Source organism: Crassostrea angulata, chromosome 3 (assembly GCF_025612915.1).
Source record: "Crassostrea angulata isolate pt1a10 chromosome 3, ASM2561291v2, whole genome shotgun sequence".
NCBI lineage: Eukaryota > Metazoa > Mollusca > Bivalvia > Ostreida > Ostreidae > Magallana > Magallana angulata.
Window position 1 is genome coordinate 14,686,120 of NC_069113.1, and position 18,822 is coordinate 14,704,941.

Genomic DNA, 18,822 nt, shown 5'->3' on the forward strand with positions numbered 1-18,822 from the left:
TGCATTTAATTTCATTTATTTCAAGTACAGTACTATATGCTTGAGTTCTACTCAGATCACGTCTTATAACAGGTTTGTGTTTATTTGTTTTAAAAATACTAGCTAGGGCTAGCGCAAGCCGATTACCTCGGGGAAATTGTAAACAATTTAATGTATTGAATAGAGTTTACATCGTGGACATAAGAGCAACACAAAACACGGGTGCTTAATAATCAACAATTTAATTATCTCATTAAATCTTAGCAGATTTCAAACTACAAACGCAATTATTGGTCTTTAACTCATTATCAGCTGTTTATGTTTGGCTTCTCTATTGGATACGAGGTCACGTGACTGCTAGACTGAAGTCATATGACAAAACACAAAATGGCGGTTCAACAAATATGGCCGTTGAAAACAGGCGTGTTGGAAGCACGGGACCTAAATACACTGGCCGCGTTAGACAGGTGGCCGCTAAAATGGGTTAAAAAATAGTGGAAAACTGAACGGACGGGATTGAAACTGGCCGCTGATGGCGAGTTGCCGCTGATTACAGGTGGCCGTAACAGCAGGTGCGACTGTATATCGCATAGCCCCCTAACTCCGTCACTTCCCCAATTCCGTCACTTTCGGAAAACTCCTCGCCGTTTGAAATCAAGTGCCATTATGACGTCATTTTTTACTGGTCAAAAATCTTTAATCAAATGTCAACAATTTGCAACGGTTAAATTTAAGAATGTGTCAAAAAATAACAGAATTAAACCTTGTTCATTTTATGCACCATTAATTGTGTGTAATCAGCTAAAACTTTTTCACGGGTGCACTAAAATATCGATATTTCTGACATGCGGGCCCATTCGATCATTTACGGTGGTCAGCAATTTTTAGAGAGGTCAAGATGAAACATTTCACATGTAATACATTTTTGATTAAGGTAATTAATACATTTTTTTCAATTTGCAATAGCCTTCATGCACTACTCTTGATGATAACGTCAAATCGCTCATGCCGATACTTTTGCCTTATACAGGGTATAGATATATCCGGTATTTCGCTATTTAGAATATGCTTCATTTCTAAAAATGTAATAAATAAATTATATAATAAGTAATATATTAATTAATGATATAAATTATTTAAAATATGTAAGAACATAAATCAAACGGCATCCATACATCTTGAAAAGGCCATTGTGATTGTTGTTACATGGACCTATTTTTTATTCTGGCGATCATTTCATTCCGATGAAATTAAATACAATTTAAATTGTATGCACCATTTTTACTTATTATAACTTGGCCTAGATACAAATGGAGTTTTCACTAATTTGTTAATCAGTCTTCATTCTCTGCCATATCATAGAGCATGTGGGTGACGGAGTTAGGTTCATAAGATAAAATAAGCACGCGTGATAAACGTCGTATTCAGAGGGCTTATTTGAATAAAAATAAAATATTTCTGTTAATAATTTTATAAATTATATTGTTTCAGATTATATTTAGTGATTGCAAATGATAAAAACCACAAACAATAATTTACAGAGAAACGTGGGAGGTTTTCTGCTTATGGTGACGGAGTTTGGGTACTCGGGGATATGTGTAAATACATGTACCATGTTTTATGACAATTGCAAATTACTTGTAATTGGGTGAGAACCTAGTAAGTTGAAAGAACTTAAAGTGTTCAAACCCTTTGTATATTATATATACAATAAAATATGTTCAAACCAATAATGTCATGGATGACGTCACAGAGCTCTCGTGCTATATTTCACGCGATAAATTTGGAGGTGGATCAAACATCTGTAATGCGTGTACTAGCTATTTCAGTATAGACTGCGATACCTGCCTCACTGACGTATGATTTGTTTTTAATTTTTTTTAATGTAGAGATTATATAAATATACACTAGCAAAAGCCATACTTTACTGTCATATCGATCCATTTTTAAGGTAATTGTGCATGCATGTACATGTACAGTAAGTTTATGAGTAGTGAGGAAATAAACAATAGGACATTTTGAATTAAATAAAAAGGAATAAAATGAAAAAAATAAAAAAAGTTAAAAAATTTATGTAGATATTGCATAAAGTCAGACCATTTATTTTAAAACTAAGTGGGAAACTACACACCTATAAACAGGGACTGGTCTCTCTCTCTCTCTCTCTCTCTCTCTCTCTCTCTCTCTCTCTCTCTCTCTCTCTCTCTCTCTCTCTCTCTCTCTCTCTCTCTCTCTCTCTCTCTCTCTCTCTCAGGGTGGGGGGGGGGGGGGGGTTGCGCTGTATGTATCATAATAATTAAAATTAGTAGCATACTAATTGTAGAGCAATATTCTCTTAAGAATTCACACTAAGTTGACAATGATGCAAGGTATGTGTAATTCTCGTTGCAAAAACAGTTAATGTGGTAAAATTGGATTATAAAAGAGCAACATTGTAGGTATTTGAGACCAATCAAATGAAAATTAATACTGCGCGATATATTTCTTTATTTGCTACGAAGCGAGTATATGCATATGGGACGGGTTCTACTCAGTATCGTTTAACTGGGTCCATAGACATCTGTCATTTTATAACAAGCATTCTGAGAGTATTGCATAAGCAATACACGTCCCCTACCGGTGTTGACGTGATCATCCTAGGATGATTAATTACATACCCTATAGTCATACACGTACCTGTATGGTATTCTACACGTATCACAGTTTAACATCTATCTCCGGTGATTTTTCTGACTTGTTTATTTTTCTGCGATTGGTTTGCCAACTTTTCCTAAAATATTGCTTGATGGATGTCTTTTACTAGGCGAACCCTTCGCATGACACATTTATGTATATACACTGTATATATGTACTGAAGTCACATGTTGAACCCCCCCCCCCCCCTCCTCAAAAAAAAAGAAAGAAAGAAAGAAAAAGAATAAAATTTAACATACTTTCATGCATTTCTCTCCAGTGAAATAACACTCTTTATATTGTATGAAGTATCTTCGTTTGTCAAAAGTCCATGAGATACATGTATATCTCGTTTTACATGCTCATCTTTACCTGACTTTGTATTTGCATATTTTATAAATATTTCTGTTTTGTACCTCATTGATGGCGAAGAAACATAAGTTTCAACTTTTTCTTTTTTATACACAGTTTTAAGTTTATTATCACTTAATCGGAGATAGTAAGCATTTGAACGTGTAAGTGTGCGAGTTTAAATTTATATACCGGTGTTTAAACAATGTAATGTTTTCTTCGGTGACTTATGCGGAATAACGCGGGTTATGTAATTTTTTTCTGCAATGCTCCTTACCTTAATTCATAACCCGCATGCATTATCAAAGAAAGCATTTTATTGTTCCATTTACATGTATATCTTTCTTTTAACAAATTGATAAATTGATTGTAACAAGTAAGTTAATTCACTACATTACTGTTTATGTACATCACTACGTTAGCTAAAAGAAATAGCCAAATCGTCTCCTTTGGGAATTTGAGTCTGACATCATCATGATTATTTCGTGCATTCCGTGATTTTTCCTCCGGCTCATGCACTATGTCTCAAACCCTGACTACTATTTATAGTCTGTCCCAAGATATTTATGCTGCATATTTGAACGGTTTTTAATAAAAATACACATACCTGTGACTGAAGTGCAGTTAAAATCGATGAAAGGGAAAATTCCCAAGATAACTTCATTCACACATTATCATTTATCCCTCGTAAAAATTCACAGGAACGAAAACAGATTTCCTACTGAGATTTATAATGGGGAATGTTGACATCTTTTCTCCATTCGGAAATACTCGGGACACCTCGCGCAATTTTTCAACGTTATCATCCGGGCGTCTTCATCTCCTTGGCAATGGAAAAACCTCGTAGACTTTTTATTTTTAGCCGTGTACTGATACCCGACAAGCTAGAGGGGGCGTTTCAAAGGGGAAATCTTGGGATTTTTTCATACTATTGAATGAACATTGTCTGAACCAAGAGGTATTTATAAATATTGAATAATTTAAGAAAATATGCCGCAAAAATATCTTGGGACAGACTATAGGCATAGTACATGCACAACACAACACTATTATATAAATGGTTTAGATGATAGACATTCGTAGGAATTATATAAAATAATTAAGCAACATTTTGATAATAATCATTCATAAGATATTAATTGTTACAAAGTAAAAGTTTGTGTCAAATCTATACAATATTGAAGCGATAAACGACATAGTTCTTGTCCGTTTTCCGTCCGAACCGCGTTTTAGCAACACCCGGAACTGCGTGCGCATACATGTAGTCACTTATATATATATATAATTATGTGTAATTTCTTTCGTTGCACATTTCATGAAACTTACGTACATGTACTTCATCAGACGCTCCCTATCTCCACACTACTAACGCATCGTATATTATAGATTTGCAAGCCGAGAAAAGAAAGTAATCCAACCATGCAAATACTACAATGGGTTTTGCTTTGCGTTGTAGGTTCCATCCAAGTAAAGTACTCCTTTGCAGTAGAGAAGTATTTTAAATCATGCCAGGATAATAGTAATTGCCCCGACAATTCTGAATGTGAAGTTATTCCTGGTATTGCTGAACAAGTGAAGAAGTGTAAATGTAACGATGGTTTCGACGCCGTGGATTTGCCATTTCAATCTGATGGCCAAACCGTAACCATTTGCGCAGGTACGTAATTGATAGCGACGAAATATCAATACTATATGAAATGTTATTCCCTAAAACTAAATTTATTTACTAACCGATCTCATAAGTGTGGACCTTTTTTTATTATCAATATGAATATTATTGTTTATTGTAAGTTAAACTTATTAAATCACCCATGTCCGTTTTTGGAAGGGGGGGGGGGGGGCAAACAGTTTATTTGAATTCTGTTTACCTAAACTAAAACAAATACTATTACTTATTAGGTTAGTTACTGACTCACTACGGAAATATATTGGGTTGATCAATCTCATAGATGGCGAGGCGAAGCCGAGCCGTCTATGAGATTGATCAACCCAATATATTTCCGTAGTGAGTCAGTAACTAACGTAATAAGTGTTTTGTTTTCCCGAGGACTATCAAGCGACATATTCATTCACAAATAGCGGTGATATACGCAAAGCCATGTACAAGATGCCTTACATTTCGTCCAATTAAACTCATTCAAACTCTTCAAAATTATCAATACCACCTTTCAAATACGCTTAAAAAAACTTTGCTTCAGCCATATTACTTACAATGTTTTGTTGCTATTCAATTTTAAACTTCTGCAGAGATTTGAGCAAATTTAGACGCTGCCATTTTGTTCTGCTCCAGACACAACAATGTGACGTCAATATTCAAAGGGCAACTACTCTAATTTAAAAAATAATTCCAAAGGGCCACTACTCTAAATATTTTAATGACCTACTATTAACACGATTTCTGTGTTAAATAATATGAAATATCGAGATGAATAGGTGAGGCGGCGGCCAATGACGGCCATATTGCCTAATATTAATCCTCACAGAACCTACATAGAGATATATGAGGCAATCACGTGCCATGTTTAATCCAATGAAAATGTGACATTTCAGTCCGAGGGAAAACAAATTGTAATAAAGAATTTGCAATAGGATATCATTCAAGATGTGATTTTTTTGGTGTAGTATAATATAGGAATTTGTTGTTGCTTCAGATCTGGGTTTTTGCAGTCCGTTCGACAATTTTGAGAATGACTGTGGGGTGAACGGGCAATGCAGTGTGATTGTGGATGAATATGAACGAATTAGAGCCGCTTGTGAATGCTACATTGGCTACTACGGACCCAATTGTGAAGGTAAAAACAATCCCTATATTCCTAGCCCTCACTGGGTATAATACCCATGGGTGACAATTGCACAAGGAAGAATTAGTATATAGAGTATTTTCAACCAGACCTTGGGTTTTCTCAATAATTAAAATTCAACTTTTTGCATCAAACCAAATTGGAAGTATTGTTTTTCTCTAGCGAAATATACACACATTACGTAGTCGCGGAATTTAATGAACCAACATTTGATGGCCGTCAATGAAATAGAGAGGGCTATGTCACATGTTTCTGTTTGACACAACTACCCGAAGTCTAGGATCTTGTTACATGTAAAACAGCTCTAGAGCCAGACAAGCTTTGTTGATTTCCATAAGCAATGACTGAATTGCCCGATATTAAATGAATAATGAAGTATTGATAATAAACAGGCCTATGCCTATGTCACATTTCTGTTTTACACAACTACTCAAAGTCCGGGGTTTTGTTGAAATGTTTCTTCTCAAAGACCATTCTGTATGTTGTTCCGATGGGGCTAATTCGACCTTTGCACTTTCGCCTATAGGGCGAAGATGCGAGAGTGCGAAGTTGCGAAGGCGCGGCGGAGAAGGAGTAAAAGTGCAAAGATGCAACGGCGAACATTCTATCTACATTCTCATTAGAAATATGATCATGTGAATTTTTTGCATGGAACCAAATATTTCTTTGCCTTTAGTCTATGTTTCCACAATATCACATTTGCATGGAGAAACTCAGAAACAATAATACAAATATGTGTAAATCTTTATTGGAAATTTGCGATATATTCTTTTTATATATATTTATGATTTCTTATGAGAGAAATTATAAAAATATATAAATTTCTGTCTTCTCATATATGAACACTGTGATGAGTCTCCCGTGGTTTAGCGAGAATGTAATGCAAATCAAAAAATCTTGATGATTTCCGGAATTATTTTTTTTAGGAAAAATTTATTGATTATTGATCAGCGAAACTTTTTTTTTTTTTTTTGTGAGTGAATATTTTATTGGCTCAACAATTATGGTACATATATTTTAGAACATAATTCAAAACGTTTCACAATAGAATAAATGATAAATAGCATGGAAACAGATCAATATACGAGTACCTTGGACATGGAGCTAAAATATTAACATTGATCTAAAATATACATGCTTCTTAGTTTTTAACATTAATCAGCAATCTTCAAACAATCCAGACAATCCATATAATACTGAAAGACTACAGTTTATAAGTTAACTAATATTGGCTGCCATAATTCGTTAAAAATGAGCATTTGATTCTTCGAACAAAGATAATTTTCTTTCGCATGAAGTTTGTTTCTTAGAAAAATTTTAAAAGCAATGAACTCAATTTGTTTGCCAAGAGATTTTGAATGAATTAGATGTATAAAGCATTTTCCAAGTAAAATTCAATAATTTAGTGGAACATTTTTTACTTTGTAGATACCAAATATGACATCTTGCATTGTTAAGTGATTGACATTTTCTATATGTTGTTGCCACCAATATATTAGTTCTTTCCAGAAAATTTGTATGGTTTTACATTGGAAATATCTATGATGTATAGTGTCAATTTCATTACAGTTGTCTGTGTTACAGTTCGGACTTGGAATCAATTTCATATTAAAAAGCGACTTGTTATGTACTATGATTCTGTGTAATATTTTGAGCTGAAGAGATTGTGCAACACTGAAAAGGTAAATTAAATATCTTTTTATAATCAGAGACTGGAATTTCTACTCCAAATATTTCTGACCATTTTTGGATACAGAGAGTAATTTCCTTACAACTGTGAATTAAAATCCAATATGCATCTTTACATTTTAATTCACTTAATGGTATAAGTTTTCCTTGAACAGACAAGGGGTGCATTATAATCCCTTCGCTATGGGGAGGATGTGTTTTGTCTTTGACATGTTTTTTCCAGTTATTTGGGATAGAGGAAAGAAGACTGTTGTATTGAAGAAAAGAGGGTTTAAATTTAAATTTTTCGTAAAACTCATCTAAGGTTAAGAAAGAACCATCATTGTTAATAATATCTTTTAAAAACAATATACCATTTTTATACCATTCAGAAAAAAAATATTGATTTATTGTCGATGCATATAAAATTGTTAAACCACAAGCATTCTGTAAAAATGGGTGGGTTTATGCTGATTTCATTCATACAATTTCTAAATATTTTCCATGAAGTAATTATATTATAATAAAAGGTAGGTAACTTAGCTGGAAAACTTGGCAGGCTACATCTTGTTAAGAGAAGATCAGTAATTTCTATTTTACTAAAAAAAAGCATTAATTAATTTTTTCCATTTTGCATCCCTCTCACTAAAAAATCTTTTGATCCAATTTATTTGAAGTGATTTAACTTGAATTTCAAAATTTGGAGCTTTTAGTCCACCATCAGCTAACTTTTGACAGCTAATAGTATATTTTATTTTAGGGATCTCCGAATTCCATATAAATTTATTTATTTCTTTTTGTCCTACATTAATTATGTTTTCTGGTATTGGAATGACAGAGGCTAGGAATACAAGTTTTGACAACGCTAATGTTTTCACGATTAAAATTTTCCCTAAAAGTGATAGATTGCGCATTTTCCAGAGATTAAGGGTTACTTTTAAATCCTCTAATTTGGTTTTTAAGTTTTTGTCGACAGCGTTATTTTCATTTTCACTATTGAACCAAACACCTAAGGAGAAAAATTCCCCTCTGGACCATTTTACTGGCAGAGTGCCTGGTTTATAATTTCTTTTTGATCCTATCCAGATTGCTTCTGTTTTATTCAAATTTATTTTTAGTCCAGATAATTTATAAAACCTTTGCATAATGTTGAGAACTTCATAACCTGACTCTTCATCACTAAGAAAACAAGTTGTATCATCAGCAAGTTGACTGATTTTAAATTCAGTTTCACCTATTTTGATACCTCTTATGTTTTTATTTTGTCTTATTGCTATTGCTAAAATTTCTACACATAATACGAATACGTATGGTGATAGAGGGCAGCCTTGTCTTACTCCTCTACTTAAATTGAAAAAAATTTGAGGTGTATCCATCATTAATTATACAGCTAGAAATATCAGTATATAAAATTTTGACCCATGACTTAAAACTATTTCCAAACCCAAATATACTAAGAAATTTTTCTAAGTAATACCACTCAACTGTATCAAAAGCTTTTTCAAAGTCTACTAGTAAAATCAAGCCTGGGATATTTTTCAAATTTGTATATGCAATAAGGTCTGAAATAGTTCTAATATTTTCACCAATAAACCTTTCTTTTATATAACCTGTTTGATCAGGATCAACTAATTTTGGTAAACTGTCAATGATTCTGTTAGCTAACACCTTTGCCACTAATTTATAGTCAAAATTTAGAAGGGATATAGGCCTCCAGTTTTTTGAATTAGTTCTGTCTTTATCCTTTTTGGGTACTAGAGTGATGACACCCTTTCTTTGATCATATGACATACACTTTTTTTTAATGGAGAAATTTATACTTTCAAGAACTAAGTCTTTAATATCACTCCAAAATATTTATAAAACTCTACCTGAAAGCCATCGGTTCCTGGGGTTTTATTAAGTTTGAAGTCGGATAGAATTTTAAGACATTCTGATTCCTTAATTTCACCTTCACATTTCTTTGTCTCTTGTTCAGATATTCTAGGAATATTTAAATTATTGAAAAAGGTTAATTCATTTTTAGTTACATTTATTTCAGATGATTTATATAAATTCTGATAAGTTTTTTTTTATCAACATTTATCTTCATTATCTATCTACATTCTCATTAGAAAAATGATCATGTGAATTTTTTGCATGGAACCAAATATTTCTTTGCCTTTAGTCTATGTTTCCACAATATCACATTTGCATGGATAAACTCAGAAACAATAATACAAATATGTGTTAATCTTTATTGGAAATTTGCGATATATTCTTTTTATATGTATTTATGATTTCTTATGAGAGAAATTATAAAATAACAAATAAATATATAAATTTCTGTCTTCTCATATATGAACACCGTGATGAGTCTCCCGTGGTTTAGCGAGAATGTAATGCAAATCAAAATATCTTGATGATTTCCGGAATTTTTTTTTTAGGATTTTTTATTGATTATTAAGTAGCGAAACTTAATCGAGAAAAAATAAAAACATATTGGTGATCTTCAAGTACCAATGATGTTTAAAATCTATGAAACATTAGACGGACGATGAGTACTCTTCCGGTTTACGGTATTAGAGGCAAAAAATTCGAGTTTATTATTTCTATATACATATAGTAAGTATATATATACATGTACATGTAACTTAAGTTCATTTTATCGTGAATTTAGTATATAATTAGTATAATTTGTTCTTCTTCCAGAAACATCACATTCGACCAAAATGCCGGTCATTACCACTAGTAAAAAGCCAGGAAACATCGGAGCCATTCTTCCAATCTTAGGGAGTGGGGTCCTTTTCCTTGCTTTACTCGCCGGTGGGGCCGCTGCTCTAGCGTCCTCGGCTTGATAGAGGTCATACCTGTCCCTTAATGCCACACAAAATCCAATTCTGGATTTTATTTTGCCTTTCTGTCAAATAAAAGTCAAAGGACTATGTGCGGTTTTATGCATTTTTTGCCCCCCAAAACAAAGTTTTAGAAAGAGCTTTAAAAATTAGGTGAAAGATATTTAAAACCATATTGGAAATAAAGGTGTAAAAGGTTATCACCACAATAACGTCATAATGTAGAAATGACGTGATGAAGATTGTATTATTTTGATAAATTGATGTTTTGTAGCAAAATATGGGTGTTTTCCGATGGTTTTTCGACTCGGAAACATCGAACGCAGGCTTGCTCAAGTACAATTTTTTAGTATAATGTGTATATCTATCTGACGAAAAATATATGTAAAAATCGCACTTTAGCAGACCTGCGCTCTATACTTCCGAATGCTAAATATAGGGCAAAAATGAGAATATTTTCATTTGTTTGCAAATTTGCGGGAATTAGGTCATTTAGGTGACGTCATAGATACAATGAGCAATGGTGACTAAAATCAAGATTTAAGTTATAGGCATCCTCTATACATCCTCTATACAATGATTTGTGAAGATTTTATTTTTATACGACGCTATTTAAAAATTGGTTAAAATCGGGGGCAGATATTTGACCAAACCGCACATAGTCCTTTCATATTAGAAAATGTTCTATCGTTTTTCTCTCTGCATTTTTTTTGGGTATTGTTTAAATAAATTGGTTTCAAGTGTAACGTGTGTCCAGCCGAGCGGTTGCTATTATTTATTTGGACACGTACCCGGTTACACCCGGGATTCTGCAGAGCATTTTATTATAGGCTAAATTGGCCTGTTGTCTTTCAGGCTAAAAACGAACTGAATCAATATATTTACGTTGATTACTTTAATAAATTTACTTAATCAAGATATTTACGACGATTCGCACTTAATCAAATATTAATTTCACATGGATTTACCTAAGCCCAAATCAACCACCAGTTTCCCCTTGTTAAACTTAGTCCAATTTCCCCCGTCCATTAGCCCGGACTACCAAACTACCCCTTTACCAATGCCCCCAGACAATTGGCCTTACCAAGGGTTCTGGCTACTGTCCTGAGGTCTCTAACCAGTTGATTTCCCCAGCTCCCTTTGACACTGGTGTACAGGCTTATTCAGCCTGTATTGCCAAGTGTCAAAGCTGCGGTGGTTGATCAACTGGCGCAACCTATACTATAAGGCTTCTTCAGCCCTACGTATCCTTTACTTACTCTATGCTCCTAGAGATCTTCTCAGTCTGGCTGCAGTGATCACACTCCCTGATTCTGCCGACTACCGCTGTTTATATAGCCTCGAGACATTCCATTTTTACTTCCAAGGGGGAACAGGCTATTACCATGGAAATACCCTGTTCTACCCTATTTTATTTAATTGGTACGACCTGATTCGTCACACAAGTGTGATAGGGTGATATTTCATATTAATTAAGTCATAATTTCATTATCATGAAATTATTAATTAATAGTTCTATAAATTATAAGTTTACAGTATTTACTATAAAAGTTGTCAATATAAACAACTTTATGTACAACCTAACAGTATGTAAATAGCTACATAGTTATTTATATAGTATGACATCACAATGGTCATTATGGTCAGTGTAAACCTGTTTTAGTTAATTATATATCACATGGTCAATTCTATTTTTGAATTCTCCATTTCATTGGTCCTTTAAATTCCCTCTCTTTGCTTTGTCCTTTTTGATCTGATCTTCATACTGACCAGATGTATTTATCTTAAGACCAAGAAGAAATCTATAGACTGTAAGTAATTGTTTTATATTTTATGCTATTAAGATTACTGCTTATCAATAAAGTATATTATATTTGCTAGATAAGTAAATGATATATAGTGAAATGTAAATCTATTTAATTGTAAATTATCATGAGTGAAAACTTAGTGTTTGAGCAACACTCATTATAGTTATTTTAATAATCTTAAGCTAGATAACCTAAATGTAGTTTTAAGAGTATTGCTATATGTATATAGATTCCATACCTGAAGAATATAGAAGGATCATGCAGATGCAGATCAATTAGGCTTTGTGTCACACATAGGTATAGCACTGACTTTGGTGGTAAGCTGTTGAATCATTCCTTTGAGTTCCTTGATCTCAACGTCCAAGACGTATTCCACCTGCTATGTTTGAAGAGGTTAAAGATCACTTAAGAAAGCTGTAAGAAGGAGGAATTATAAAGAAATCTAAGTCGCCATGGTCAAGTAATGTTGTCCTTTGTCGAAAGAAGAATAATGAATTGCGCATGTGCGTAGACTATCGACAACTGAACTTGAGAACAAAGGATCATGCAGATGCAGATCAATTAGGCTTTGTGTCACACATAGGTATGCATATATATATAAATATCAGATTTGATACTTATTGCCTGAGTTAAGTTTAATATGTTTTATTTATTAAACATTAATAACTATCTGAATTATTAATTACACAGGATAAATATTATTGAACTCTTTATATATATCGGTTAGCACTGTGATAAGGGAATAACTCTTGCTTGTTAACTGTGCTTGGCAAAATCATGAAATGGATGTTTTGATTCTTATACAATGCAATGATGTATTATGTGTGATCTATTTTATTTTTATGATGATGTGAAATTGATAAATTACTTATTGTGATACATGTATTGTTAAATATTTCAGAGCTTATGATATAATATAAAGTCATAATAGAGAACCCTACGTTGGAGTTGTTGTTTTTATCTACAATAACACCATCATTACAATGATATCATAAGCTCTATGTGTGACACAAAGCCTAATTAAGCCTAATGAAAAACACATGCAGTTCAATAAATTGACTGTCAGAGGTTCAATGGATAACACTGAAGTCACTATCTTCACAATGTGAATGATCCTGGTCCTTGACAGGGGTCCTAGTCCTGGGGTTGATCCTAAGTCCTGGTCCTGATAGGTCCCTCCTGGTCCAGTTGATGGCTCCTCCTAGGGTTCCTCCTGATCCGTCCTGGGGTTCCTCCTGATCCGTCCTGGGGCTCCTCCTGGTCCGTCCTGGGGTCCTCCGGGTTACGCATCCATCGTAGGGCGCATCTGCTTCAGTATGTATGTCCAGCCAGTCCCAACGTGGGCGCCATTGTAATGATGGTGTTATTGTAGATAAAAACAACAACTCCAACGTAGGGTTCTCTATTATGACTTTATATTATATCATAAGCTCTGAAATATTTAACAATACATGTATCACAATAAGTAATTTATCAATTTCACATCATCATAAAAATAAAATAGATCACACATAATACATCATTGCATTGTATAAGAATCAAAACATCCATTTCATGATTTTGCCAAGCACAGTTAACAAGCAAGAGTTATTCCCCTTATCACAGTGCTAACCGATATATATAAAGAGTTCAATAATATTTATCCTGTGTAATTAATAATTCAGATAGTTATTAATGTTTAATAAATAAAACATATTAAACTTAACTTACGCAATAAGTATCAAATCTGATATTTATATATATATGCATACCTATGTGTGACACAAAGCCTAATTGATCTGCATCTGCATGATCCTTCTATATTCTTCAGGTATGGAATCTATATACATATAGCAATACTCTTAAAACTACATTTAGGTTATCTAGCTTAAGATTATTAAAATAACTATAATGAGTGTTGCTCAAACACTAAGTTTTCACTCATGATAATTTACAATTAAATAGATTTACATTTCACTATATATCATTTACTTATCTAGCAAATATAATATACTTTATTGATAAGCAGTAATCTTAATAGCATAAAATATAAAACAATTACTTACAGTCTATAGATTTCTTCTTGGTCTTAAGATAAATACATCTGGTCAGTATGAAGATCAGATCAAAAAGGACAAAGCAAAGAGAGGGAATTTAAAGGACCAATGAAATGGAGAATTCAAAAATAGAATTGACCATGTGATATATAATTAACTAAAACAGGTTTACACTGACCATAATGACCATTGTGATGTCATACTATATAAATAACAATGTAGCTATTTACATACTGTTAGGTTGTACATAAAGTTGTTTATATTGACAACTTTTATAGTAAATACTGTAAACTTATAATTTATAGAACTATTAATTAATAATTTCATGATAATGAAATTATGACTTAATTAATATGAGATATCACCCTATCACACAAGTTTATACATGTACTTCTAAATACATGTGCTTTACAATACTGGTTTTTAAAATCAGTTTTTCTTCGTTCCTAAATTAAATCTAACTATGATATTTCTTAATTTTTGTTTATTGGCCTTATATTGACCCATTCCTGCTGTGAAAAGAAAATTACAGGCAGTATCGGCTATTTCCGAAGACAAACCTGGAACGTTTTACGTCTGAAATATGACGTCATAATGTAGACTGAGCAGGCGACGTTTAGTTTAACTTTGACGAATGGTATGAGTAGGCAACCATGCAGGCGGATCCTACTGTGTGCGTTTTAAATAGATTTAATCATACATAAATCAAACTGCACTGTGTTAAATCTGCGTTCGGTCCAACGGTCACACATATTATCATCAATTCTCTGTAAAAACCAAAATTTTACTATAGTGTCATGGCACGCATGATCTCTGATTTTCATGAAACTTTCTCAGGTGATTGATACCCATAAGGTATGACATTATCCACCATCAAAATGATGCCCATTACCTTGGTTGCCATGGTAACCAATTTCATTCATTTAGGGCCCAAATACACAGTTTTTGAGTTGGAAAATAAGGTAAACTCAAAGTCACAGGACAGGCTCATTTATAAATTTTCAAGATATTTCACACATAATATACATAGTACAAATTATGAAATATAGATGTACATGATACAAGAGAAAAAAAATCTCAATGTCCTTGTTCATTTTAAAGCTGGTGGCTCAAAGATGGCCAAAATTTCTAAATTTTGATATTTCAATTTTCACCCTGTATTTTTTAAAGTCTCTCAAAAATTGCAGGCAAAGAAAAAAATAGATCAAATGCAAATTTTAAAACATATTAATATTAAATATTATTTACAAAAACTAGAGCGGGTATCTTTTTTGTTTTTGTTTATTTTACTTCCAAAATTTGTTAATTTGACACCTTCCCAACCCCCTAAAAAATTTTATCAAATATTTTTTAAACAATAAGTTGATCATAAAACTCTTTTAAAATACTTTTTTTGCTTAAATAATTGAGAAATTGATTAAATATTTCAAAATATTTAAAATTCAATGTATCAGGATAACTTAATTTGGCTTTATAAGAATTGTTACTATATATGTTTTGCAAAGGGCAGATAACTCCAAGCAAGAAAGCCTATTAATTGAGTCTTAACAAATTATAATAGCATGCATAAAATCCTGTTTTTAGATATTTTCCATCAATGAAATAGGTTAACTGCTTGAATAGATAACAATATTTATGATTTTAACCACTTTAAGAAGGCTTAAATTGTTTTTTTTGTATGATAAAGGGCAGATAACTCCAAATATCAGCACAAGGGGGAAATGATATATCTTTTCAATGCAACTCCAGAAATAAAAAACAACACTTACTTAAAAACTAATAAATAATTCTTCAAATTAATATTCAAAATATATTCCAAATCATGAAAATAAAATAAAAATACACAACACAGTGACAATAAATTAATGTTGAATTGCTCAATATTTTAGCGAGTTCAGTTTGTTTATTATTTGTTCATCTAGCATTGTATGTCTGACTGTCTTGCTGGTCTGGGTATTCACTGGACTGTTCTAATCATTTTCCTCAACACCCTGCAATGTTGAAAAAGTAAAATATTACATGTATGGATCATTTAATAAAATCATGCATTTACAGGAACATGTATGTATTTCGCATAAAATACCACAACAGACATGTTCAAATGTGACTGAATGTTTTGGGTTTTTTTTTTCAAATAAGAAGCAAAACCCTGATCTGTTTATGTTTACATGTAAAAAATTTCAAAAGTGAAAAAGAGGAAATGGCTTTTAATTATTATCTCAAGCTATATTGATTAATGTTATTTTCACTTGGAATTTAGTCTATAGCTGCATGCACTAATTAATAGCTGCAACTGAATTAGATATAGCATAACAGGGCTCACCATTAACTGAAATAGTAACCTGTTCTTCGGGCAAGTTGCTTACTTGTGTAAACGCTATAATAAATTGTAATTTGTCATTGAAAAGTATGGAAAAATTATGAATGGCATATAAAATAAATGATAGAAATTGATAAGAGTATGGTTGGTCTTCACATTATCTACTGTCACAAAATATTTCATTAAAAATTATCCTTATTGTTGTTGTTATCAAATACAGTGTATCTCAGTACAGGGTCAGTATAAAAATTTTTACATAATAACACTCAAGATTAGAATATTCTACTCAATCTACTGGTGTGTTCTAGTGATATGACACTGACAAGAAGATTTAGAACATTTATTTCAGTAACTAAGCTACGTACTATATATAGTTTGGATATAGGTTTTCAACCTTCACTGAAAATGTTTATTCCAGCTTTCAATTCTGCTTAAAATTAAATTGATATTATTTAATATGCCTGTTTTTCACTATTTTATAAGCTAAATCTATGAAACAAAAACCGATGGTATTGTTATCTGTAGATTTCACTTAAATTGATTTCTGTGTACAACTACATCGATTATTTGCTTATAAAAATAAACCAATGTCATGATCAAACCTCCATGCATTTAGGGATCATACGAGTTTTTTATATAACAGTACTCTATATGTCATTTTGGCCAGAAGCAGCAAAATGTTTCAATGTCGTTGCTATGGAAACTGAGTATGAACAGTCAAAAATATACCCACAGAGAGTCTTCATATGGAACACTCTTTCAAGTCAAATAAAATTCAATTCTATGATAGTGCGTGGCCACGTTTTTTTGGTAGTTACAGAGAATTGATGTTAAATCGTAATGAACGATTAAATAATGGTGCGTGAAAATTGTCACATGGCTGATTTTATATATAAATATATCATTTCATTTCGATGAAATTAAATACAATTAAATTGTATGCACCTTTTTACTTATTATAACTTGGACTAGATGCAAATGGAGTTTTAATTAAATTTTTAATGTGTCTTCATTCCCTGCCATATCATAGAGCATGTGGGTGACGGATATAAGATAAGATATAATAAGCACGCGTGATAAACGTCGTATTCAGAGGGCTTATTTGAATAAAAATAAAAATATTTTTGTTAATAATTTTATAAATTATATTGTTTCAGATTATATTTAGTGATTGCAAATGATAAAAACCACAAAAAATAATTTACAGCGAAACGCAGGGGTTTTTCTGCTTTTCGTGACGGAGTTTGGGTACTCGGGGATATATAAAATCGAATTAACCGTAAATTAATGACTATTTACAATGAAAAGTACATTAAATATGAAAATATTTGGAAACAACTTACGTTTTTTGACAGAGTTCCCACTGATTTCAACTGATATTATTTGTCAGAAAATTCGTCTGCGTCCTTTTGATTTCTGATACAGCGGAAAAAGGAAGTAGATGAGTATGCGCAAGCGTATAAAGGTTTTGATAAATAAAGGTCAAAACAGTTTGAAGGGACACAAATATTCCGGATTTTAATCATTAAAAAAATCAAAGTCTTTCTACATAACATTGTTTATCTTTTAGGGATAAACTCGATTATATACTTTTCTCATAATCACCCATGCGAAAGTGTTCGGAATGTTTTCTTTATCGTTGCTAAGTATGTGATAAATCAAGAGGTGCTCGAATGAAAGTTCACGAGACTTCACCGAGATTTGTTCAGTTGTGAAATTTCGAGCGGAAGTATAAGTTAAAATGACAATAACATTCGCAGGGGTGATAATACCCTACTTAAAAATGCACAAAGTACCTATCGATGCCATTTTGGATTTATTGAACACAGTCAATTCGGCAGGATTTTTGCTAATAACTAAGCTGTATTATTTTTGGCGCGTCTGATTGATCACCCAAAACCTTAGCTCACTACCGATTAAACTAAAAAGGCAAAAGACATATCACCTCATTTTTAAATAAACATTTCTTCATTTTGCTGCCAATTTTGTAGAAACTGCTATAGAAAGGACATAAGTTACAATTTGGAATATTCCTTTTTAATTGATGCATTTTCTGTTCGTCTTATTGAAATTTCTTCATATTTAAAACATAGAATAGAACCCCAGGCACCTAACGGAATTGCAGTGTTGTTGAAACAATTACAGAATTCGGTTTTTAAATATGAGCGCTTTCGAACAAAACATTAAAACAGCATACCACTTCGAAGTTTGGAGTCATAAATACTGCACCTTGTTAAAAAAGATTTACTCAAATGTATTGGCGACATGTTGAATTTGCTGGTTTTAGAAGGAACTAGTGTGTGAGGCTGATTACAAGCAGAGTCCAAAAACCATAAAACAGAAGCAACATGG

At 32.4% G+C, this 18,822-nt stretch overlaps 1 protein-coding gene across 1 annotated transcript; it reads left to right on the plus strand.

Moving 5' to 3' along the window:
* The first annotated feature begins 4,325 nt into the window (after nt 1–4,325).
* Nucleotides 4,326–11,265, plus strand: LOC128177530 (uncharacterized). The gene is made up of 3 exons (XM_052844254.1): nt 4,326–4,660; nt 5,655–5,795; nt 10,164–11,265. Exons 1-3 carry the CDS (start codon nt 4,423–4,425, stop codon nt 10,307–10,309), a joined length of 525 nt encoding a protein of 174 aa, XP_052700214.1. The 5' UTR covers nt 4,326–4,422; the 3' UTR covers nt 10,310–11,265.
* Nucleotides 11,266–18,822: the final 7,557 nt, after the last annotated feature.

What these genes read in the sequence shown, in the direction of transcription:
- LOC128177530 (XM_052844254.1), top strand. Translation starts at nt 4,423, where the DNA reads ATGCAAATACTACAATGGGTTTTGCTTTGCGTTGTAGGTTCCATCCAA. An exon ending in AACCGTAACCATTTGCGCAG is followed by an intron (nt 4,661 to 5,654) that starts GTACGTAATTGA and finishes TTGTTGCTTCAG; the next exon opens with ATCTGGGTTTTTGCAGTCCG. An exon ending in CTACGGACCCAATTGTGAAG is followed by an intron (nt 5,796 to 10,163) that starts GTAAAAACAATC and finishes TTCTTCTTCCAG; the next exon opens with AAACATCACATTCGACCAAA.